Source organism: Bos indicus x Bos taurus, chromosome 13, assembly GCF_003369695.1.
Source record: "Bos indicus x Bos taurus breed Angus x Brahman F1 hybrid chromosome 13, Bos_hybrid_MaternalHap_v2.0, whole genome shotgun sequence".
Lineage (NCBI taxonomy): Eukaryota > Metazoa > Chordata > Mammalia > Artiodactyla > Bovidae > Bos > Bos indicus x Bos taurus.
In genome coordinates, this window is record NC_040088.1 from 42,836,870 (window position 1) to 42,861,863 (window position 24,994).

The 24,994-nt window shown below is 41.2% G+C and overlaps 1 protein-coding gene across 3 annotated transcripts in view; it reads right to left on the reverse strand.

The window, feature by feature from the left end:
- Nucleotides 1-24,994, reverse strand: part of KIZ (kizuna centrosomal protein) — a 93,754-nt gene that overhangs the window by 62,687 nt on the left and 6,073 nt on the right. For 2 of the 3 annotated variants that reach the window (XM_027559587.1, XM_027559585.1), the window contains exons 2-6: nt 22,706-22,768; nt 20,520-20,673; nt 15,648-15,740; nt 6,723-7,368; nt 6,025-6,340 (exon numbers count right to left, since the gene is read on the reverse strand). In XM_027559587.1, the coding sequence (XP_027415388.1) occupies nt 6,025-6,340; nt 6,723-7,368; nt 15,648-15,740; nt 20,520-20,673; nt 22,706-22,768 (1,272 nt within the window). The remainder of the gene's footprint in view (nt 1-6,024; nt 6,341-6,722; nt 7,369-15,647; nt 15,741-20,519; nt 20,674-22,705; nt 22,769-24,994) is intronic. The other variant, XM_027559586.1, reaches the window with a different exon arrangement.

The window sequence follows — 24,994 nt, forward strand, 5'->3', positions numbered from 1 at the left end:
AAACCCTGAATTTTATAGATACAGAGAACAGACTGGGAGTCTAGTGGTTGCCAGAGGCGGGCAAAGGGTGGGAGGAGGCCAAATGGATGGAGGCAGTAAAATGCACAAACTTCTAGTTACAAAACAAGTTCTGGGGGTGTAATGTAGAGCATGATGACAACAGTTAGGAATACTGTATATATGAAAGTTGCTGAGAGAGTAAATCCTTACAATTCTCACAATAAGAAGAAAATTTTAACTATGTGTGGTGATGGATCTTACTAGCCTTACTGCGATGATCATTTCCAATGCATAGAAATGTCAAATCACTACTCTGTACACCTGAAACTAATGGAAGGCTATGTGTCAATTGTATCTCAATTAAAAAACATAGAAATATCTTCAAATGAAGGAAAATGAGCCTCCCAAAAGTTAACTTTTCATCAATATGCTGGAACAAGTGGATATCCAGTGCAAAAAAAGAAAAAATAACTTAAACACAGACATTATACCCTTCATAAAAATTTACTCAAAATGGTTCATAGTTCTAAATGTAAAACACCAAACTATAAAACTCCTAAGAGATAATATAAGAGAAAACCTAGATGACCTTGGGTATGGAAAGGCCTTTTCCATACCCAAAGATATGGATCCATGAAAGAAGTAATTGACAAGCTGGACTTTATTAAAATGAAAAATTTATATTCTGCAAACGATAATGTCAAGAGAATGAGAAGACAACTTATACACCAAGAAAAAATATTTGCAGGAAAAGAAATATTTGATAAAGGACTGTTATCCAAAATATACAGAGAACTCTCAAAATTCAACAGTAAGAAAATACAGCAACTCAATTAAAAGTGAGCCAAAGACTTTAAGAGAGATCTCACCAAAGATGATGTACGTACAGCAAATAAGCATATGGAAAGATGTCCCACATCATATGTCACCAGGGAAATGCAAATTAAGACAATAATGATGGGGATTCCCTGACGATCCAGTGGTTACGCCTCTGAGCTTCCATCGCAGGAGGCACTGATACCATTCCTAGTCCAGGAACTAAGATCCCACACGATGCGTAGCATGGCCAATAAACAAACAATAAACAAAAGTGACACAACAATAAGACGCCACTGCACACCTACGAGAATGCCCCAGATTCAGAACACTGATGACACCAAATGCTAGTGACGACGGGCAGTGGCAGGAACTGCCACTCAATGCAAAATGCTACAGCCATTCTGGTAGACAGTTTGGAAGTCTCTTAAAAAAACTTACAAAAGTAATGGGAATACTAGAAGAAACAGAGAACGGAGCAGAAGAAATATCTGAAGAAATAACGGCTGAGAATTTTCCAAATAAACCAAACCACAGATCCTGGAAGCTCAGAGAACACCAAGCAGGACAAACACCCAAAACAGCACACCAAGGAACATCATAAAAATCCTTAATGTGTATGCGTGCAACAACAGAGCATCAAAATACATAAGCAGAAACTGGTAGAACTGCAAGGAAGAATAGATAAGCCCACTATTACAGTTATGTATTTTAACACACCTCCATCAGTAACTGACACATCCAGCAGGTAAAGAGTCAGCAAGGATATAGCTGAAGTGGAGAGCACCATTAATTAACCTGATCTAACTTACATGTACAGGATACTTCATCCAGTAACAGTAAGATACACATTCTTCTCAAGCTCGCATGGAACATTTGCCAAGACAAACCACATTGTGGGTCATAAAACATACCTCAACAAAGTTTAAAGAACAAAAATCATAAAAAGTATGCTCTCAGATCAAAAGAAAATAACAAAGATTATAGGAAATCTAAAAGTGTTTGGAGATTAAATAGCACATTTCTAGATAACAAATGAATCAAAGAAGTCTTAAAAGAAATTTTAAAATATCTTGAATGAAAATACAACTTACCAAAATTTATGAGATGGAGTGAAATCAGTGCCTATGGAGAAATTTATAACACTGAATAGATGTTTTAGAAAAGAGGGAAGATCTAAAATAAATAAGCTAAGCTTCCACCCTAGGGAACGAGAAAAAAAGAACAAATTAAATCCAAAGCAAGCAGGAGAAATCACAAAATTTAGAGGAGAAATCAATGAAATTGAAAACAAGAAAGAAAATCAACAAAACAAAAAGCTGGTCCTTAAAAAAATTGGATACACCTCTAGCTACTTTATCTGCAAGACTCTTCCTCTCCATCGTATGCCAGCCTGATCACAGGAGGGCGCTCCACCACCCTCACTGTCCTGTCCACACTGCAGGTATGGGGATCACACAGAGGCACACCAGTGGGCAGGAATATCAGGGGCCATCTCAGAATTCTGGCTAGCTCGTGGGTAAGTCATCCTGAAGACACTGTTTCTCCTAAATCAAGTGATTTACCATATTACCCTTCTCTCAAAATAGCCTTCAACTGCTCTGCAGAACATAGAGATGAACTATATGTACATTAACTGCGCACTGAAGGCCTTTCTCAACCATGGTGACATTCCAAACCTTCACTCTGACAGCTGCTCCCAGACAAGCCTTCAGCCAGGCCCTCTGCCTGCCCCCCAGCCCCACCCCTTGTGTTCTCTGTACCTGCACTCTTTCTTCAGATCCATTCCACCCCTTACCCTCCTCCTCTGTACTCAAAGCCTGGACATCCTTCAAGATGCTGTATCAACACCTGTATAAAACCTGTCCCGACCCTTTGGACTCACACCGAGCTTATCTCTATTTGAATTTGTCTTAAAGTACTGTGGTGGGTTACAAAAATTGACCATAAACTTCTCATTGCAGGGTACACACCCTTTGCAATGCAACTCTGCCACTCATCTCAACAAGAGATGGGCTGTCTTTATCTACCTCTTGACTCTGCGCTGGACCCTGTGGGTGTCTTTAGACAATGGGACGTTAGCAAACAGGATGCAAGCAGATACTTAAAGAGCATCTGTGCACTGGACTTCTCTCCTGCTGTCTTGAGAACCCCACTACCTCTCCCAGGGTGACTGAGGCTGAACTAATCCCCCAAAATGAGGGACAAGTGGCCAAGTTATCCCTGTAGCCCCAAATGACACAGGGTCAACCACCTGTCACATGACAAATAACGAATATCTAGTGTTCAAAGTCCTAGAGCTTTGGGCCAAACTTTGTAGCGAACTGCTCACTCCTTAAGAAAATACAAGATTCAAGGTCCTCCTTTTTAACATTTCTTTTACCCAGCTTCATTCTAGTAAGTGCGCTTGTGAGAAAGGTTAATTACAGCTTGTAATTACAGCTCAGGTGCAGGAATCACAGCATGGGGCTCTACGTCTGGGTCTGGAGGTGTCCGTAAGAGAAGGCAGAGAAGCTCCTAAAGGTGGAAGCAAACCCAGGGTCCATCAACAGGTGAGTAGATAAACAGAATGTGGTTTATCCATACACTGGAATACAATTCAGCCATAAGAATAAAAGAAAGTTCTGAGACATGCTGCAGCGTGGACCCACGGGGAAACCAAAAAACTTGTGTGACTTGCTTTCTTGCGAGACTCATTTCATTGTGTCTCTACAGTATCTCCGAGACATGCCTGAAGTCATCATCATCAATCTCAGCAAATGGGAGGGTCCAGTTTCCTGTTCAATTCTTGCTGTCTTCCTTTGTCCCACCTCTTCACCTTTGTTAACTAAAATTCATTCTAGTAACTTTTCTCAGGCCCCCAAAAGATACTAAAGTAAACTGAGAAGCTCTGGCATTAGGGCGGTATTCTGTAAATATGAAGCCACAGGCTCAGATTAATAAATAACCCTCTGAGCAAAGGAGAAGAGCAAAGGCTGGAGAGAAAGGAAGAGAATGCAGGGTCTCGAGAGATGTGGGAAGTCTGCGAGTTAACAAGAACTACTTAAAACCACTGTAAGGAAAAAAGTAAAACCACTGTCAATCTATGCTTGGGGAGGACTTTCACCACAGATCAACAGACTCAGATTTAGTAACATGGACACAGAAAACCAGCATCACCAACTGATCTTTCATTCTGGGGGCATTCTATTAAGATAAACCTTCAAAAATTCCTCAAATGCTTGCTGCTGCTGCTGCTATGTCGCTTCAGTTGTGTCTGACTCTGCGCGACCCCACAGACGGCAGCCCACCAGGCTCCCCCATCCCTGGGATTCTCCAGGCAAGAACACTAGAGTGGGTTGCCATTTCCTTCTCCAATGCATGAAAATGAAAAGGGAAGTTGCTCATTCGTGTCCGACTCTTAGCGACCCCATGGACTGCAGCCTACCAGGCTCCTCTGTCCATGGGATTTTCCAGGCAAGAGTACTGGAGTGGGTTGCCATTGCCTTCTCCAACTCAAATGCTTAGTTTCCAACAATTTTTGGTAAAATATACTCCAAAATTTCAAGAAGATGGTTTTAGGGTCACAAGAAACAGTCATTCATATAGAATAGGAGATAGAACATCCTTAATTCTACAGTCATACTCAACCTATTCATTTCAAAAAAGGACTGAGTCCTGAGTAAGTCCACTACTCCTCCTACCAAAATACCAACTTGTGCAAGAACTGCTATAAAAAGAAGGCAAATACCACCTGAAATAGAAACATTCTCTTCTTAGTAATAAAGTTTCTAATGATGTAGTACATAATAACCCATACCTCCTCAATGAGAGGCAAGTACCATTACTAGAAAAACCCCATTGGGCTTGCCTCTGCTATAAAGCGAATCTCCCAAGGATGGGCACCACAATGGTTCTTCCATCTACAGCACAAGTACTTTATACTTAAGTGCTCTTAATAAATATTTCTTAAACATCAGTTTGAAGTCCATTAGACTATAAACTTTTCATTCTAAATTGGTAATGAGTGGTAAGAGGCAGTATATTAAAAGCTACACTGGTAGTTTAAAGAAAACATAACACCCTCATGTGCAAGAAATCCACTTGGCTTTTCACTGTTACTGGGAATGCTGGAGAGCGAGTGATGGCATCACAGTGTCACATGTTCCAAGGTGGGATGGGGGCAGGGAGGCTGTATGGAGGGTTGGCCCCCCGCCTAGGTGTCAATCTTACACCCCTGGCCTTGGTGTCCTCATTTTATTTTTTAGGCCGCTCTGTGTGGCATGGGGATCTTGGTTCCCTGACCAGCAACTGAGCTCAAGCCCTGGGAACTCAAGCCCCCTGCCTTGGGAGCATGGAGTCTTAGCCACTGCACTGTCAGGGAAGCCCTAGTGTCCCATCTTAGATGGTGAGCTCTACTCTGCGTTGTTTACTGAGGTTCCTTGTACCCGTAAGATATTTGATGCTATTAGTGCTACCCTTATTGCAGAACTGATTCTCAACATGTTGTTTCTATGTTTCCTACAACTCCACTACCTCCAATCAACAGCAAACCTGGGTTTCTTGCATTGCAGGTGGATTTCTTTACCGTCTGAGCCACCAGGGGAGCTCGTGGAAAAAAAAAATGAATTTTTTTGACTTGAACTTTTATGACTTGGATTTTATAAGTGCTCAAAATATATAACATTGACACTCCTCTTGAACCTTAAAGTCTCCAATGTCCTCACATTTACACTGAGAAAAGGAAAGCTGCCTTACATATACACTTATTAAAACTTATTAATGCATATTTAATTGTATCACAAAAATGACACAAGGGAAAGGGATAGAAGGATTAAGCAAATTAATTAATTAGATACAAAGTTCTCAGTCTCAAAAATTAAATTCCCAAAAGTTTAAGTGTTTGTCACCTGTGTTACTACAAGTCCAAAATGACTGGTTTTCTAAAAGAATGGTGGGTAAGAAGTGGAGGGAATTACTTATGAATTAACCAGGGATTCTTTAGATATCATTATAAACTGCCAGTCACCATGATTTCAATGATACTCAGAGTTTTAAAGCTACTTCATTAAAAAAAAAAAGAAACTAGTCCTTATCCAAAAGACTATTTATGAGAATTAAGGGACTTACACACTTACAGCTGAGTGTTCAATAATATACTCCCAGTGGAATGGTCTCTAAAAATATCTATAATTAAAACTGAACAGTGAAAAAAAATGAATGACTTACTCCTTTGCTGGCAAGTTAGTGAAGGACTCATTTGGTGAATCAGGAGTGCTTGGGGCTTGCAAAATACAGTTAGGTTTTCCGGTGGATGGGGCATCTCTTTCTTGCTCAGAGTGGATTACATTTAAGGTCTCTGTTCCATCTTCTTGCTCCATTGTGTCTCCCAGATTTGTCTGTAGTTCTGGACTCTTTAAAATCAGATCGTCTTCACTTACAGAAACTGTGAGGTCACTGCTACTGCTCAAACTCTCCTCCTCCTGCTCTTCCTGCTTTTTTCTGAAGGGCTCCTGTGACTGTGAGTCCTCACAAGGAAGGTGATCTGTAACAGGGAATATGAACAGATGGCCAATCACTGACTTCAGGGAGCTGGGAGAGGTAAGATGCTCTACCTCTCAGAGCAGAACTACTCATCAGCTAGGAACATGCAGAAACAATCCACAAGTAACTGTGGTGTTTTTTTAAAGCACATTAAAAATATTTTTAAAATATCACAGTGGGTTTAAAAATCAGAGAATTTGTTTGTAAAGGTACTTCTATGGACATATTTAAGAATGCATTAGAACGGAATTCATTGGCACAGTCACTACTTTGCTTTGAGACAGATACGACAAGACGGTATTTTGTATTTTTAACACACATCACCACCCAGAAAAACTAAATACTGACAAAAATCAGCAAACCGTCTTAGCCTCTCACCCCACCTGAGGAAGCTTTCCTGGCAGGGGGCTTCTCTTGAGGACACTCGTTTTCAGATGCATAGGATTCTGAGCCTGACAGCGGAGAGACTGGCGGTCTGGCTCTTTCTTCCTCGACTTCAATATGCTCCCGTGTCAGTATTTCTCCCTCTGATCCCTCTGATCTCCTGGAACTGTCACACTTTAAATCAGTGGTTCTGTTCTCCGGACTTAATCTCTCCCATAACGGGGAATGGAGTTCGGCCGACTTTTTGCCTTCAGATAAATTACTCTTGCTCTGACATGCGTTGCTTCCTATCTCGAAGCAATGAGTTTGTTCCTCCTCAGACAATGCGCTGGCTGTGACTGGCGTTTTCTCACCAATCTGAAGAGATGTCTTTCCATCTATTTTGTCAGACTTATTTAAGCACTGTGTGTCACCAGGAGTTTGTACTACACGGCTGCCTGTCACATCACTGCTCTGGGCTGTCTGCTGGTGTGAATGTGGGTCAGGAATTGAAAAGTTCTTTGTGGGTTGGGGAGATTTCCGCTCTGTAGTGAAATCTCCAATGCCTGAGACAGCTGACATTTGGCGGCCCATAAAGATGGTTGCTGGTTGATACAATCCTCTTGACATGGCTGTCCCTGAGTTAATTTCTGCCGGCATTACAACCTGCAGCCCCAAACGACATGAATAAGAGTTAAACATGCTGTCTGTGAACAGTGAGGTTATTTAGGTTGTTTTCAGGAACAAAATGAGGTAAGGAAGCATGACCAATGAAATCAACACCTACCATGTTTTATAAAACTCATTGTGTTTTGTTGTTGTTCAGTCGCTATAGTCAAAGCTATGGTTCTCCCAGTAGTTATATATGGATGTGGGAGTTGGACTGTAAAGAAGGTTTCTATACATTAATAATGAAATATCAGAAAAGGAAATTAACTGTCTCATTCATAACTACATAAAAATACCTAGGAATAAATATAACCAAGGAAGTGAAAGATTTCATGTTGAAAACTATAAAACATTAGTGAAAAACACTGGAAAAGACACAAATTAGTGGAAAAATAGTCTGTGCTCATGGATTGGAAGAATTAATATTGTTAAAAGGGCCATAATCGCCAAAGCAATCTACAGATTCAATGTGATCCTTATCAAAACTCCAGCGGAATTTTTCACAGAATCAGAGCAATCTTAAAATTTCTGTGAAAACACAAATGACCCAAATAGCCAAAGCAATCTTGAGAAATAAGAGCAAAGCTAGCAGCATCATGCTGTTTTATTTTGAAATATATTACAAAGCTACAGTAATGAAAACAGTATGGTACTGCCATAAAAAAAAAAAAAAAAAAAACAGACACATAGATCAATGGAACAGAACAGAGACCACAGAAACAAACCCATACATGTGGTCATTTACAACAAAGGAGCCAAGAATATACAATGGAAAGAGGACAGTCTCGTCAACAAAGTTGTTGAGAAAACTAGACAGCCACATGAAAAAAAATGAACCTAGATCATTAGCTAATACCATACACAAAAATTAACTCAAAATGAATTAAAGACTTGAATGTTTTACAAAACCATAAAACTCTTAGAAGAAAACACAGATGGTAAGCTCTTTAATGTAAGTCCATGGCAATGATTTTTGAATCTGACACCAAAAGCAAACGTAACAAAAGCAGAAACAAACAAGAGAGACTACTTCAAACTAAAAAGCTTCTGAACAGCAAGGAAAACCATCACCAAAAAGGAAAACTATCGAATGGGAGGGAATATTTGCAAATGATATATTGATGAAAGTGAAAGTCACTCAATCGTGTCTGATGCTTTGTGACCCCTTGGACTATACAGTCCATGGAATTCTCTAGGCCAGAATACTGGAGTGGGTAGCCATTGCCTTCTCTAGAGGATTTTCCTAACCCAGGGATAGAACCCAGGTCTCTTGCATTGCAGCTGGATTTTTTACCAGCTGAAACAACAGGAAGTCTTGATATATTGATAAAGGGCCAATATCCAAAATGTATAAAGAACTCATACAACTCAAGAGCAAAAAAAATGGGCAGAAAAGTCTGAATAGACATTTTTCCAAAGAAGACATACAAAGGGCCAAAAAGCATAGGAAAACATGTTCAACTTCACTAATAATCAGGGAAAAGGAAATGAAAACCACAGTTAGATATCACCTCACACATGTTAAAATGGCTATTACTAAAAACAAGAAATAGCAAGTATTGGTGAGAATGTGGAGAAAAGGAAACCCCTGTGTACTGTTGCTGGGAATGTAACTGGTGCAGCTACTAGGAAAACAGTATGGAGATACCTCAAAAGTTGATCTAGCAATTCCAATAAAACAAAGGCACTATCTTGAAAAGATATCTGCACCCCCATGTACACTGCAACATTATTCACAATAGCCAAGATACAGAAGCAATCTAAGAGTCCAATAACGGCTGAACGGGTAAAGAAGTGGTACAAATACACAATGGCATATTATTGAGCTGTAAAAAAGAAGGAAATCCTGCTATTTGTAACAATGTGAAAAAAATCTGAGGCATTATGCTAAGCGAAATAAGTCATACAAATACTGTATAATCTCTCTTACATGTGTGCATGCTCTTTGCAACCCTATGGACTGTAGTCCGACAGGCTCCTCTGTCCATGGGATTCTCCAGACAAGAATACTGGAGTGGGTTGCCATGCCTTCCTCCAGGGGATCTTCCCGACCCAGGGATCAAACCTGCATCTCCTGCGTGACAGGAAGATTTTTTTTTTTTTAATTTTACCACTGAGCCACCTGGGAAGCCCAATCTCTCTTACATTTGGATTAAAAAAAACAAAAACAAAAACAAATACAAACCAAGTTCACAGATACACAGAACAGACTGATGGTTGCCAGAGGTGGAAGAGTGGGGAACAGAAGAAATGGGTGAAATTTTTTTTTTTTTAGTTTAAATAAACTGAAAGCATATGGAGAAAGTTATAGCAAAGCAAATGAATATAACTGAAAAGACTTATTAGTGAACAGAAGGTAACTTTTAAAACCAGGGGTTCGTCTTCACTGAGGGAAGGGGGAAAGGCCACACTGCTGGAGACAGCAGCAAATTTAGAACTACTGTAACAATGTCTCAGCTAATAATCACCAACTACAGTTTTTAAAGCAGGTGGACCCTGACCGTTATTGCACTTTGAAAAATATATTTATGTTATTCTGCATGTTTTGCAGAATGTGGCAGTAATCTTTATTTTTCTTATTATTTTTCCCCACAGATAAGGAAATTAGTATCATGATGAATGCAGAATAGAAAAATGGAGCTGTCAGACCTAATTTCCATCTTTTCACACAGTACTATTACTGCTCTTAGTTTCTATGTAAACAAGTCCTTAAGTCCCAGTGAGACTTCCCCAAATCCCTTAATAAAAATTTACATATAACAATCCTGAAGGAATTCTTTCACTTTATTATATGTCAGACTGCATTGTGTCCTTCCCTAAATTCTTATGTTCAAGTCCTAACCTCCAGTATGACTGTATGTGGAGATAGAACTTAGAAGGAGGTAATAAAGGTTAAATGAGGTCTATCAATCAAGTAGACTGCTGTGCTTAGGAACAGACCAGAGATCTCTCTCTCTCCACACACATGCACAGAGAAAAGGACACACAAGAACAGAGAGAGAGGATAGTCTGCAACTCAGAGCTCGCACCAGAAACCACCCCAGCTGGCACCTAGATCTCAGATGTCCAGCCCGTGACAAAATAGATTTGTTTTTCTAGCTACGCAGTCTGGGCTGTTTTGTTATGGCAGTCCAGGCAGACTGAGACTCCATGACAATGTGATTTTTAACTTTTCATTTTGCCACTGGGGTAGATGAGAGACTCAACCAAATTTTCACAACTGTAGCCAAAAGGAGACATTTCTGGCCAATAAATCCAATAGAAGTCGGAACTACCAAAATTTCAAAATGGGTCCATTAAATTCAGGCTTTAAAGGTACATCTTGTAAGTTTTTTGGTACTGACATCATGCTAAAATCATCTAATACATGTTACCACCAGGTGGCTTTCCTTTCCTTTTCCTAATTGGTAGGTACCTCTGGCCTCAGTACCACAGTAAGTGGTGTGACGTCAGGACTCCTCAGCACGGCCACCCCAGGGGAACAGGAAGATGGCTGACTACAGCGACAGAAGGATCAGTGGACATGTGCCAAGCACTTACCAGGTGTCAAGCCAACTTCCGTTGGTTACTTTTTAAACCCTTGAAATGACCATTTTTGTTATACCCACTCCAGGAAGACTTAGCAAGGGCAGACAATTTGCTCTTGGTCACAGGATTCAAACCCAGATACAAGGACTCCATTGCCCATCCGTTACGCCACAGCACTCAAAACTGAGTTAAACTCAAACTGGGTTACACAATAACACAAGAATTCCTCATAATGAAATCTGAAGTGTATGTCTAATTTCTCACTCCACTTCAACCAGTACAGAATCCCATCTCACCTGATCCAACTGGACTAGTCCAGCAGCAAGGGAGACCATTTCAGTCTCTCCTATGCTTAGCTGAAAATGCATCTAAATGGATACCTGAAATATTTTGCACCACGAGACAAGGCTGCTTTTATTCGACCAGGGATTTCTCCTAACTTTTGAAGAGCTTTCACCCAGACTACCTTAGAAGGCAGTGGCAGCAAGATAGCTAATAAGATGGACACGGTCTGAGTTTGAACTTGGGCTCCTGCAAGCAGTGCAGCCTTTGGCAAGTCAACCAACTTCTCTGAGCCTTCCTCTATAATGAGGGTAACAACAGTATCTACTTCCAGAACTGTCGACAGGATTAAATGAGTTGATGAATATAAAGTACTTACTGAAGGCCTTGGTAAAATAGATGTGCAGTGACTGTTCCCTGTTCTTACTATTAGGATTAGAAGCAGAAATAACAACCTGCACAGCCATTTTCCATGTGACCCTGGCAGGGAAGTTTCCAACAGTGGAAGTGGAACTCCTCAACCAGCCCTGTGATGAAATTCTCTCGTCCTTTACATTCTTCAGCCCTGGTAGGGTATAATTTTTCTGTGAAGTATCCAGTTCACTTCTGCTTTTAGGGGCATATATTTTACAGTATAACAGTTTAGAAACTTCAGAAACCCCACCTCAAAGTTTATGCTCTCATTCACAAATGCCATCTCCATATGGTACATATGTTTTGGGAACATATGTTTCGATGTGTTTTTAGGTACATGTCCTAGTCACTGTTGATACAATAATAAAACTGGGCAAGGAGAAGAACATGCCTAGAGACCAATGGTATTAGAGTCTACCCCAAAGTGAAAAATGACCATGTATAATAGAGCAGGATGACTATATGATAGTAAAATTTGTGAGGATTCAAACTGAGACCTGAACTTTGTCTTTCCTGCTAATTAACAACAATGAGAGTTTACTAAGTGGATTAATACTAGAAACAAGTGTGGGGGATGAACAGACCAATGATTACTGAAGAGAACACATGACTCTGAAGAGCAGCCACCGGAGGCATGGACACACTGGGTGCCCTTTTATAAAACCGAGCCAAAGTTCCACCCTGAAAAAATAGACAACTACTATCTGATCATTCTTAGTAGAGCATCCAAGTTACTGCTTTTGGTTGAAAGGTGCACAATCACTTTTTAAAGATATCCTTCTGTAACTCAGAATTATCATGAATTTGAAAGCTCCTCTCCCCTTCATTGGTGTTTTCCATCTCAATGGCCACCCCAACTCAGGGTCTCTGGTTCATTCCTTGCGTCTGAACAAAGCCTGGTTTCCTCGCTCCATGAGCTCCTTCCCCCAGGGCACCCACACCACACTACCAGGCCTGCCTTCCCCCACCTCTGATGGAACTGCTCTGCGCCCCAGCGCTTCCTCCACCTGCCCCACTGTGCACGTGCACGCACAATGATTCAGGGCGGGGGCGGGGGGGGGGATGTCAATCACTAAGCGTGGGACGGAGTTCCACGATGGTCCTTTCCAAGCTCATCTTCTCCCACTTCCTGTAAGAACATTGGCCCTTAGCCAGGCTGACGGCTGCCCACCAGGCTTCCAGCTTCCACTCCCTCATTCACAACATTTCCAAACTGGAGAATATCTATCACATCCCCAGGGACTGGCACCTGCCCCACCCTTCATGTCAGCTCACACGGTACCTCCTCCCCAGGCCGCAGAGGATGCACTGCAGAGGAAGTGAACCCTCTTTCTCCATGGAGCTGGCCCTCAGCACACACTATCCTGGGCCTGGGAAAGAATAGCACTTTGTGGAGAACACCTGGAGGGCAAGCATCATGGCATTCCTAGAGGGACCTCTGCTTCTCAAACAGAGCACTCGCTCAACAATGATCCACTGAATTCAACCACGGGGCTAAGGCCAGTCCCTGGAGACCAGTGCTCCAGGCACAGAGACTAACTCATATGATGCTGAAAGAAGAGGTGCACAGGTTTCCAATGAAAGATAAAACACACCCCCAAATGATAAGGAATTGTTCTAGTTTAGTATTTAGTAAGTATTAACTACTTTGGAAACAATGACAGACTTTATTTTTTTGGACTCCAAAATCACTGCAGATGGTGACTGCAGCCATGAAATTAAAAGATGCTTGCTCCTTGGAAGAAAAGTTATGACCAACCTAGACAGCATATTAAAAGGCAGAGATATTACTTTGCCAACAAAGGTCTGTCTAGTCAAAGATACGGTTTTCCCAGTAGTCATGTATGGATGTGAGAGTGGGACTATGAAGAAAGTAGAACACTGAAGAATTGATGCTTTTGAACTGTGGTGTTGGAGAAGACTCTTGAGAGTTCCTTGGACTGCAAGGAGATCCAACCAGTCCATCCTAAAGGAAATCATCCCTGAATGTTCATATGAAGAACTGAAGCTGAAGCTGAAATTCTAATACTTTGGCTACCTGATACGAAGAACTGACTCATTGGAAAAGACCCTGATGGTGGGAAAGACTGACGACAGAAGGAGAAGGGGACGACAGAGGATGAGATGTTTGGATGGCATCACCAACTCAATGGACATGAGTTTGAGTAGGCTCCAGGAGTTGGTGATGGACAGGGAAGCCTGGCATGCTGCAGTCCATGGCATCGCAAAGAGTCAGACATGACTGAGCGACTGAACTGAACTGAACTGACTGAACTACTTTGGGATTTTGCTGTAATGCTTTACCTTTTAATTGATGGAACATCAATGGGAAATTGAAAAAAGGAAACTTATATATGTCTCAAAGTGTTACCTAATTGATTCTTACATATGCAAACAGACAAAGCTTTTAAGGTGGTAACACTTTTCAGTAAAAAGCAAACACTTCTAATTATTCTGTGTAACATGTTAGGGGGTTGGCCGCTATATGTCTCTTGCCCTAATGTTAAATATGACTGAAAAGGAAACTGTATAACTATACATAAGGTAAGGAATCAGTTGTACCAATAGAAAAAAAAAAATCTCCCGTTTTACTTAAGTACCATTGACACTGCCATACTAACAACGTGACTATCAGGAACAGCACAGAAAGAACAAACTGGATCATAGATTTAAAAACATGTCAATTATTTCGCGACCAAATGTCAAACAGAAAGACTGCCTGAATGGCTCAGAAGTCTATCACATCACACCACATTTGGTGTACATCTAATGGCAAAGAAGTCATTTATCATTAAAGGCCTTTTCATATAGGTCAAGGTTGCTGGGGCTTGGTGTTTTGTATCCTACAGTTTAAAGAATGCTCTAAATTCTAGGTTTTTTAACTTTTTAATCTTTAGGAAAGAAAACTAAAACTTTCTATAAACTCAGATTAATGCCTGCTAATGCACAGAAAAAAAAGAAAAACTAAAACCTTGCTCCTACTATAAAAACAAAATAGTGTGGCCTCTGTTTCTTTTCTGATAAGAGTCTTAAATACCAAACAGTTAACTGCATAATAACATTTACTGGCAGCCAGGCAGCCTGCTTAGCAGATATATAAAGCAGGTAAAAGGAGAAAAAGTTAATTTCTTGGCTGAATGATTCCATCGGTAGCTATAGGGCAAACCTGAAAGTCTTTTAGTAAAGTAGCAGTTGATTCTTCTATCAATCTGTAGCACACATACTCTTCCAAGGAAAGCATTAAATATGAAAATCATATCCCGTTATCATCTGTTTCCAGCTTTCAGCCCAGGAAGCTTTTCTTAATGAATGCTGCAGCCTAAGGAGCAAGCACGCTGTTGGCTTCTCTGAATAATGGAGTGATGCTCCCGGTTTTGCTTATTACAATATCGACTTGCTGAGGGGGTTTCACACATAGTCACAAGTGACTACTCTTGCCAGCATGCTCCAAGTTATTACAAGATGTTTTTAGACATTTCATCTAAAAGAGCTTTACTGCTTTTAGTGAAGAAAACATCTATGGTCTTGAACAGAATCATTTATATGGAGATAGGGAGGAGGATTAGAAGCCTGCATTACGGCAGATACATAGCAGAATTTATTTAAGTATTCCTTGCCGTTCTTTTTTGTCTGCTGCTGAGATATGCAATCCTTTCTTTCCACTTTATCTATGAAAAGGTTAAAATGTACAAAATTATGTATACAAAGAAAAGCAGCAAAATGCCCATTTTGTTTACCGCTCATTTAAAACATTTCTGGAATGAAGAAAAAAGCAGCTACAAAGCATTATAAAAACACAATTTCATCTGCTGACAACACTGAGGTTTTCTTTGGGCTCTATCTCTTTTGCAGCCACAGTGACTGCCTTTCGGCAAGTTTAATTGAATTATACACTAAAGCCATACTCTATAAGCAAATGTCTTTAAACAATCACTTAGAGTGTAATCAAAAAGATCTTTGTAACAAGATGATCTTATTTAAAACAATATCTTAAAAGATGAACACTCCAAAAATCCTCTGTTAACAGAAAGTTTATCATTTTAACTTACTACCTTTTCTTTGTCTTCATCTTTCAGTTCACCTTTTTTCCCCAGGCTATCTTTTGAGAGTAGCTGCATCTTCTTAATTTGAGTCTCAAATTCAATCTAAAAATAAACAAAGTTTGATTTTGTGGAGGATATTATTACAACCAACACCTGTCCATATTTTTCAGTCTTTACAACATAAAAGGAACAGTGAAGAGACAGTAGAAGCTGATACAGCTGAGAAATTTAGCTTATCTTAGAAACCACACAATTTCACAAACAACACATATCAAGAGCTGAATTCTGTAAAATGTTATATATTTTAAATAAAATAGCATTGATGGAAGTTTTACTTAGCCTTTCATCAATTCAGGAAATAAAACCTTGATGATATTAAGCTACATGAAAATCCAGTTATTTTATCTTGAAAGTAACACATTAGATGATGTTCTCTGAAAAGTTCTGTCCTTAAAAAGGGAAAAGAAAGCAATCCTACTGATTTCTTATCTGAATGATATCTACACAGTATCCCGGTCCTATTCATCACAGCCACTGAAGGTATTATTTGCTAGACCATCAACTGGAAACACATGCCATTTCTCAGGGATACACATGCACTGTGGACCTCTGTGATCAGCACCGCAGCCATCAGGTTTATTCTGGCCCTAATAACGTAGAGATGTCAGTGTCACTGTCACGCTCCAACTGATGAAAATGACTCCATTATGAAGTGACTTTTCCTTAAAAGCAAGGCATAAAAAGCTTTGTTCAAAGTATAATAAAACTTTGATTCATATGTTAGTAATTAAAGCTTTAAAAAGCCCTTGACTATGGTCATCACAGATAATTTTCCATCACAGAACACTTTCCAAACGAGGCAGTGATGCTCTGCAATTAGAAACACACCTATAAGATAATAAAATTAGAAAACTGTTTTCTCAGTTCTCAGTCTAAATACAAAATGGGCCCAAGTTTTTGTTTTGACACTCAAAAAGTGAACAGACAATAATAACCAAAATTGACTTGTCTCCCTCAAAATATCTTAAAACGTATTACATGATGCCCCATTTTTAGTAAAGTTAAGCAGGGACTTCTTTTTTCTCTATCACAGTGCTATTAACACAATAGATGGCAGTAATGTTATAAAGAGATACCTAATTAAATCAAAGTTTCATAAGGCCAGTAAAAATGACAAAATAAGCCAAGAAAAGATAAAGAAATAAGGCAATTAAGAAAATCCAGTTTACTTCTTTCTGTTCTATATCTACTCTTTTGAACTCAACAGATATTTAATTTTTAAGCCCAAGAGCTTTAAGCAGGCATCCTCTACAAATGCCAAGAGAAAATATCTTTAAAAAGAGATGAGAGGTGGTTTACAAAATAAACACCAAAAATAAAGAGGTTTATTAAATAATAAGTCTTAAGCAAAAACTCTTTCTTCCTATGGCTTACAAATGTTTTCTTATGCTCAAGGATTTCAAGGGGAGGAGACACAGGACCAGATGGGGACTTGCTCCCCCACCCTGGGGACCTTCCCTGAGCCCTGTCATGCCAGCCCCGTGCCTGGCACTTGAATGAAGGAGGCTAAAGTGGAGGCTGGCAATGCTCCTCATACGACCCCAGAAGCTTTCTGGGTGCTCCTAGGTTCCAGCGACCCTGTCTCTGTGCTGAAGGCTCCTCAGCCCTTGGGGAGGCTGCTCTGCCCACAAGAGCACATGGGTAATGAAACCTCACCCTCTGTACCCCTCCTCCATCAGCCCTCAACCAGTGATGCTTGGCAGCCGGGAGCTGCATCTCCCAAATGCTCTGAACCACCCGGTGGAGCGTCCCTGTGGGATTAATCTCCATGTGCCGACTGGAGCTGACTCAACACCCCGTTTCGGTCACCTGTTCTTCCTTGTCTCAGCTACCCACCTGCAGCATCCTTGCACTTCCCATGAAAGCCACTTACAGCCAGACCCTGTCTCAGGATCAGCTTCAGAGAAAAGCCAAACAGACAAGACCAAAGGACACCTGAGGAAAATGCTAATGACAAGCTGCCACGGTGGGGAGTGGGGGTTGGGGGAGAGGATGAAGTGGGCAGGAGGGGTGGGGCATGTCTTCACAGCACCGCTGATTCTCTGGTTTACATTCATGAACGGAGGCTTAAGCACTCTACCTGAATGCTGAGAGGGGACAACCTGAAGGGCTGTAGTCAAGACTATTAGTTGAGCACAGCCAACCTCCAAACCTTGATTTCTAAGTACCCCTCTGCACTCAAAGGGGTACAGAGCTGCACTGTGAACTATACTCACAGCTCCTCACATAAGAGCCTAATTCCAGGTCTGAGGCAGGGAAGCAGAAGGTAAACCTGGAACATCCTGTCAAAAGGACAGGAAAATGTGAAGAGCAAAAGAATAATTACAGTAACTGGTAATGTAATGATGAAATAAAAATTCACAAGCCCACAGTGAATTGTGGGAGGGAGAAGGAGGAGGAAAGGAGGGTCTTCTTCATGAAATGCCAGCTAATAAAGGTATTGATAGAAGATAAAATCAAATCAGAAACATTTCACAACTTCCACTATAACTGATTCAGGCACCATTAATGGATCCTAAAACCACTAGGCAAAAGGCTGCTGAGAAACAAGGTATTCCCAAGATGCCAAGCCACCACTCTGCAGATTATTTACTAATTTTCAAAGCAGAGAAAGGTACCTTACGATAGAGAGACCTAGAGACTGCCGTATTAACCAAGACATCAAACTCAGCCTCGCTCAAGCAGGACCACCCGACATCATAGCTCATATACCTTCTGACTGGATACATCAGGGTGTATATAACTTCAGCCATGACTATTTAAATTTAACTAACACCAAAACTCAGTCCTCAGTGTCCCAAGCTACATTTTAAGTGCTCAACAACCGCGTATGGCTAGTGGCAACTGTATCAGACAGCATCTATAGGGAGAAGGTTCCCATCGCCACAAAGCTCTACTGGGAGGTGCTAGTCTAGGCTGAATTTCTAGTTCACAAGAAATACAGGGAACACTACACAAGTTAAATGACACCACAAAGAAATAACAAGTCAAATTCAGAATGTAAGTCATCCTAGAAACAACTGGCCTGCCTTCTTCAAAAAGTCAGTATCATTTGGGGGAAAAAAAAAAGGAAGAGGGGTAGGAGACCAAATCAGATTAACAGATTAAAATAGAACACAATAACAAATATAACATGTGAGCCCTGGTTGGCTCTTGGTCTGGAAAAACAGACTTTTGAAGAGAACTGCAGAAACTAAAATATCAACTGAATATTAAATATTATGGAATCATTAGTAATCTTCTTAGATGTGATAATGGTATGATTATGGAGAAGACTGTCCTTGTTTTTAGAGAATCCACACTTAAGTATTTAGGGGAGAAATGTCATGGTTTCTGCAGCTTAAAATAAATACACATACAGAGACACAGGCCAAGCAAATATAGCAAAATATTTATAACTGTTATAAATATTTATATTTATATCTGGATAGATCACAAGATGTCAGTCCATTTAGGTTGCTATAATAAAACAGTACTGGTTGGGCAGCTCATAAACAATTGGAATTGTTGATGAGTTGTGGAGGCTGGAAGCCAAGATCAAGGTGGCCTTCTGGAGAGAGCCCCCATCCTGGTTCAGGGCTACCATCTTCTCACTGTGTCCTCAGGTGGAAGGGGCCAGGAGTGCCCTGGAGCCTCTGTTATGAGGCACTAATCCCATTCATGAGAGCCCCACCCTTGTGACTTAAGCACCTCTCAAAGGCCCCACCCACTAATAATACACTTTTGTGGGGTTAGGATTTCAACATATGAATTTGGGCAGGCTTACACAAACGTTCAGACCATAGCACGAATGTTTATTATAATAATTATTTTCATGTATATTTAAAACTTCTATAATACAAGGCTAGGGGGAAAGTTCCGGAGAAGGCAATGGCACCCCACTCCAGTACTCTTGCCTGGAAAATCCCATGGACAGAGGAGCCTGGTAGGCTGCAGTCCATGGGGTTGCTGAGGGTCAGACATGACTGAGCAACTTCACTTTCACTTTTCACTTTCATGCATTGGAGAAGGAAATGGCAACCCACTCCAGTGTTCTTGCCTGGAGAATCCCAGGGACGGGGGAGCCTGGTGGGCTGCCGTCTATGGGGTCGCACAGAGTTGGACACGACTGAAGTGACTTAGCAGCAGTAGCAGAGGGAAAGTTCAAGAGGGAAAAAAAGGAATGCTGAAGCCAACTTCTCCTGTAACCGGTGAGCAGATGGGTTAAGTCAGGTAAAAGCCCTGAGCAGCACAAATAGAAATGAAGCCTCGCCTTCCACGTTTGGCACAGTTTGTCAAGCAGCCTAAGGGAGTGGGGAGCCAGGGTGAGAGACGGCAGGGAAGGGGAAGCTATTCTGACTCTCAGAGTCGATGGGCATGAGGACCAACTCCTTGGACCAGTTCTCCCCCTCAGTTTCCTCCTGACACCTGGCCTGCCCAGAACAGAGGGGCCCACACCAGAGAAAAAGAACCCTCTGAAGAAGGAGCCAGTCTCTGCAAGATATCCTGATGATGCCAAGAGATACCAGGTACCGGGTGAGGGGCCAGGTATGGCTGGTGGCCATGCCTGTTTAAGTTAACCACTTATATAGTATAACAAAGCACAGATATTCCAGTAAGTCAACTAAAGCAGAAATCTGAGAACATGCAATTTCAACCTGTCTGATCAAAATGTGGCCATATGGTAATAAATTCCTGGAAAAAACTGACAGTTAATCTTCTGGATAAACAACCTAACGTTAGTGACTGTCACAGATCTGAAACTTATTCTCGCCAGTCCCAATCTTAGCAAAAAAAGACAAGAAAACAAAAACATAAACAAAAAACAGTACAAAACACCACCTTCAGTTCTTGCAGCTTCTCTAAACTTGCAGTAATGTTAGCTTGGATCCGCTCGAACTGCTTTAAATATTCTTGGTTTCGAATACGAGCATTCTTTTCTGATTCACATATTTCCTTCAGGTACTTCTTTAGTTTTATATACTTCAGCTTAGCTCTAGAAGAGTAAAAGCAGATTTTTAAACAATGGAGTTAGACTTGGACAAATCTAAGGATTTGCTTTAACAAAACTGTTAATGAGACAGTGTATTCTAAGATATTTTACCCAAATGCTGCAGCCCAAAGGACAGAATGTATATGCATCTTTAGAGAGGAAATTAATGCAACATCACTGAGGTATCACCTCTAGGCATAACTCTCCTGAGAAATGGACACAAGACCACATTACACCATTCACACATATTTACATGGATTTCTTTCTCAAAATTAAGTGTGGTGTCAAGAGCAGGGTCTATGTGGCCCTGTGCAGGTAAACAGCCCATTACATTCTTTTATGTGACAGCTTCAAAACTACCTGTTCATGCTGCTGCTGCTAAGTTACTTCAATCGTGTCCGACTCTGTGCGACCCCATAGACAGCAGCCCACCAGGCTCCGCCATCCCTGGGGTTCTCCAGGCAAGAACACTGGAGTGGGTTGCCATTTCCTTCTCCAATGCATGAAAGTGAAAAGGGAAAGTGAAGTCTCTCAGTCGTGTCCGACTCTTCACGACCCCATGGACTGCAGCCCACCAGGCTCCTCCATCCATGGGATTTTCCAGGCAAGAGTACTGGAGTGGGTTGCCATTGCCTTCTCCTACCTGCTCATATAGAAACAGAATCAAACTATACACTATAACCCATAAACATTTTAAAAAATTTAGAAATTTAAAGTGCTCCAAAAGGTCTCATTTAGATATTTTAAATTTTTGTTAGAAACTGCAATAATGCACTGTATTATGAAAATATTTTATAATAGCAAATGGATTGTAACTCTGCTCAAATTGTGAAGAAACGTTTCAGTTCAGTTCAGTTACTCAGTTGTGTCCGACTCTTTGCGACCCCATGGACTGCAACACACTAGGCCTCCCTGTCCAACACCAACTCCCAGAGCCTACTCAAACTCATGTTCATCAAATCCACCCAACCATCTCATCCTCTGTTGTCCCCTTCTCCTCCTGCCTTTGATCTTTCTCAGCATCAGGGTCTTTTCCAATGAGTCAGTTCTTTGCATCAGGTGGCCAAAGTATTGGAGTCTCAGCTTCAGAATCAGTCCTTCTAGTAAATATTCAGGACTGATTTCCTGATGGACTGGTTGGATCTCCATGCAGTCCAAGGGACTCTCAAGAGTCTTCTCCAACACCACAATTCAAAAGCATCAATTCTTCAGCATTCAACTTTCTTAACAGTCCAACTCTCACATCCATACCTATGACTACTGGAAAAACCATAGTTTTGACTAGATGGACCTTTGTTGGCAAAGTAGTGTTTCTGCTTTTTAATATACTGTCTAGGTTGGTCGTAGCTTTTCTTCCAAGGAGCAAGCGTCTTTTAATTTCATGGCTGCAGTCACCATCTGCAGTGATTTTGGAGCTCCCCAAAATAAAGAAATGTTTGGAAACTCCAAAATGAAATACCACATAACCCTGCCTAATATTTTGTTGAAAGGTCAGCTATAATAATTATGCCTTAATCACTCACAGATGCACCATGTTTAAATTGTGACCCAAAAGATAAGACTACAATGTATCTTATTTTTAAGATATTTAAGCAAAATAGATTCCTGAAATTATACAGATACCAAATAATGAAAATATAATAATTTTTAAAATCTATTTTAATCAAATTTATTCTTATACTTGATAGTGATTATATGAAATTACAGTGTTTACTTGAAACATTTACACATCAAAAATAAGGAATAATAACAGGACTACAACTATGGTATTTGTAACATACATTAGGGTTAAATTTTGATTGTTGTTTAGTCACTAAGTCATGTCCGACTCTTTGCAACCCCATGGACTGTAGTCTGCCAGGCTCCTCTGTCCATAGGATTTTCCAGTCAAGAATCCTGGAGTGGGTTGCCATTTCTTTCTCCATGGTATCTTCCCGATCCAGGGATCAAACCCAGGTCTCCTGCACTGCAGGCAGATTCTTTACCATCTGAGCCAGGCAAACTGGTCTTAAAATTTTCTGCTGTCATATCTTACCTGCATACATCAGACTGATGATATTCATAAAGTTTCCTTTCCAGGTCCAATCTCTTCTTTTCGCTATAATAAAGAAGTATTTCATGAATAAATTACACTGGTCAGTAACAGGCAGTCAAATTTAGAACATGATCTCCTTTTTGAAAATGCTTCTCTGGTCTGAAGTGAAAAGAAAGTGAAAGTCGCTCAGTCATGTCTGACTCTTTGCGACCCCATGGACTATAGCCTCCCAGGTGCCTCTGTCTATGGAATTCTCCAGGCAAGAATATTCGAATGGATAGCCGTTCCCTTCTCCAGGGGATCTTCCCAACCCAGGGGTCGAACCCAGGTATCCCGCATTGCAGGCGGATTCTTTATTGTTTGAGCCACCAAGGAAGCCCAAGAATACTGGAGCCTATCCCCTCTCCAGGGGATCTTCCTGACCAGCTGAGCTACTAGGGAAACCCTCTCTGGTTTAAGAAGCAGAAAATGCCAGCTGCATGTGAAACTCAAGACACAAAAGAACTTAGCAGTCACTAGGCAAGTCAAAAAGCAGAAAGGACACCAGTATGAAGCAAAAAGAACAAGCTTTTCAAAATAAATGTGGAAATGCAGTGAGAAAAGCCTGGAAAGCAGGTTCATTCACTCCGCAAGTGTTATTTCTTGAGTGCCTTCATGAGCCAGGCTCTGCTCTAGTCCTGGAGATTGACTTGGTGAATGAGCCAACTAAGGCTCCTACCCTAAACCAGTGACATTCAAGAGGTAAGGACAGACAATACACAAGATAAACATGTAAAATACAACATGGCCAGCATCTCTGAGAGCTACAAGGATTCCGCCAGGTCTAGACACGAGGCTACCCTAAAACCATCCTGGACTGCAGGTTGGGGGCTCATTCTGTTTTCCACCAGATGATCCTGGGCAGGACCTCATGGCTGAGTCAGGAAGGGGTTTCTGAGAAGCAGACCTGGCCTCATTCACGTTTAGGGGAGACCAGGTCCCTGACACCATGACTGTGATCTGGGGGTGTTTCCCTGTATAACCTGTAAACACCATCATGATCGGTCACTGACTGCCATTCCCAGGAACTACGCCACGCAGGCTTCTGAGCTTTCTGATGAGTGCTGGCAGGAAGCTGGAGGACAGAGCGGGCATGCCCACCTGCACACCTGGTCTGGTGAGAAGCAGGGGAAACTGGGCAGCAGAAACGGTGGCAGTGGCCAAAACCCAGGGGCTGGAGAGGAAAACCACTGGACAGGAGGCCATTCCAGCCTCAAAAAGAGCCCTGGGGAGGTTCAGCCGCAGACTCTGCTCCATGACCACCAGAGTAACAGCTTCAACTGAAGCCATGCTGCTAATTTAAGCTAACATTAACTAAGGGTGAAAAAGAAATCGTATAATGTCTTTAAAAAAAAAAAAAAAAAAAAGACTGTGAATCAAAGACAAGGATTCCGGCAAAGGAAGGGTTCAGTGGCTCCCTGTGGGAAAGGGCTGAGGCATGGTCACTTGGGAGCCCTTGATTGTTAGTTTCTATTTTCCTTCAGTCATTTTTTTCCCTTAAAACCCCCAAAGGTTATACTGTTAGCTTTATTATAAGTAAATTTCTCTGCTCAGTGTAATCTAGAATGAAAACCACTGTTTAGCCAAAATTCTTTTAAAGGGAAAATGGTGTCCAAAACCCAAACACCTAATCTCTGCTTGTGGAACACAACCCATTCCTTAGCTGGGAAGTGCCTATGTTTAAAAAAGAAAAAAAACTTGTAGAATCACCAGTTTTAAACTAGTAGCTTCAAACAGATCTTTACTTTCTCATTACTAAGAGTGAACTTGAAGTAAATATGGCATAACGGCTTCCATGTTAGAGATTTTTATTCCCTAAGATTTCACAATCAGTATGATAACAAGGAGTGGCTGACTGGACAGTGTAAGCAATTTAACACTAAATGACGAGGGCAGAGGGTCCTTAAACATGGCTATGACTTTTGTCCCTGATGTCCTTCTTCAGGCCTATTGTGCTCCTGCCAGTAAAGCGTGATCATTGTCTGTTTGCAAGGAACCATCAGATGGACCCAGCTGGAGGGTTATCCTCTGGGATGAGAGGTGTAGCCTATGAAACTGCGAGGAACACGAAAGACAGGTCAAGACAGGGGAATGTGTCCAGACTGGGAGAGGCTGGAGAGACATGTTAACACAGGTTCACAGGTGGAATCCTGGACCAGGAAAAAAAAGGTGTTAAGACAGCTGCTGAAATTTGATTGGAGTTTGTGGACTGGTATATGGATGTTAGTTTCCTGACAAGAAGGGTTATTT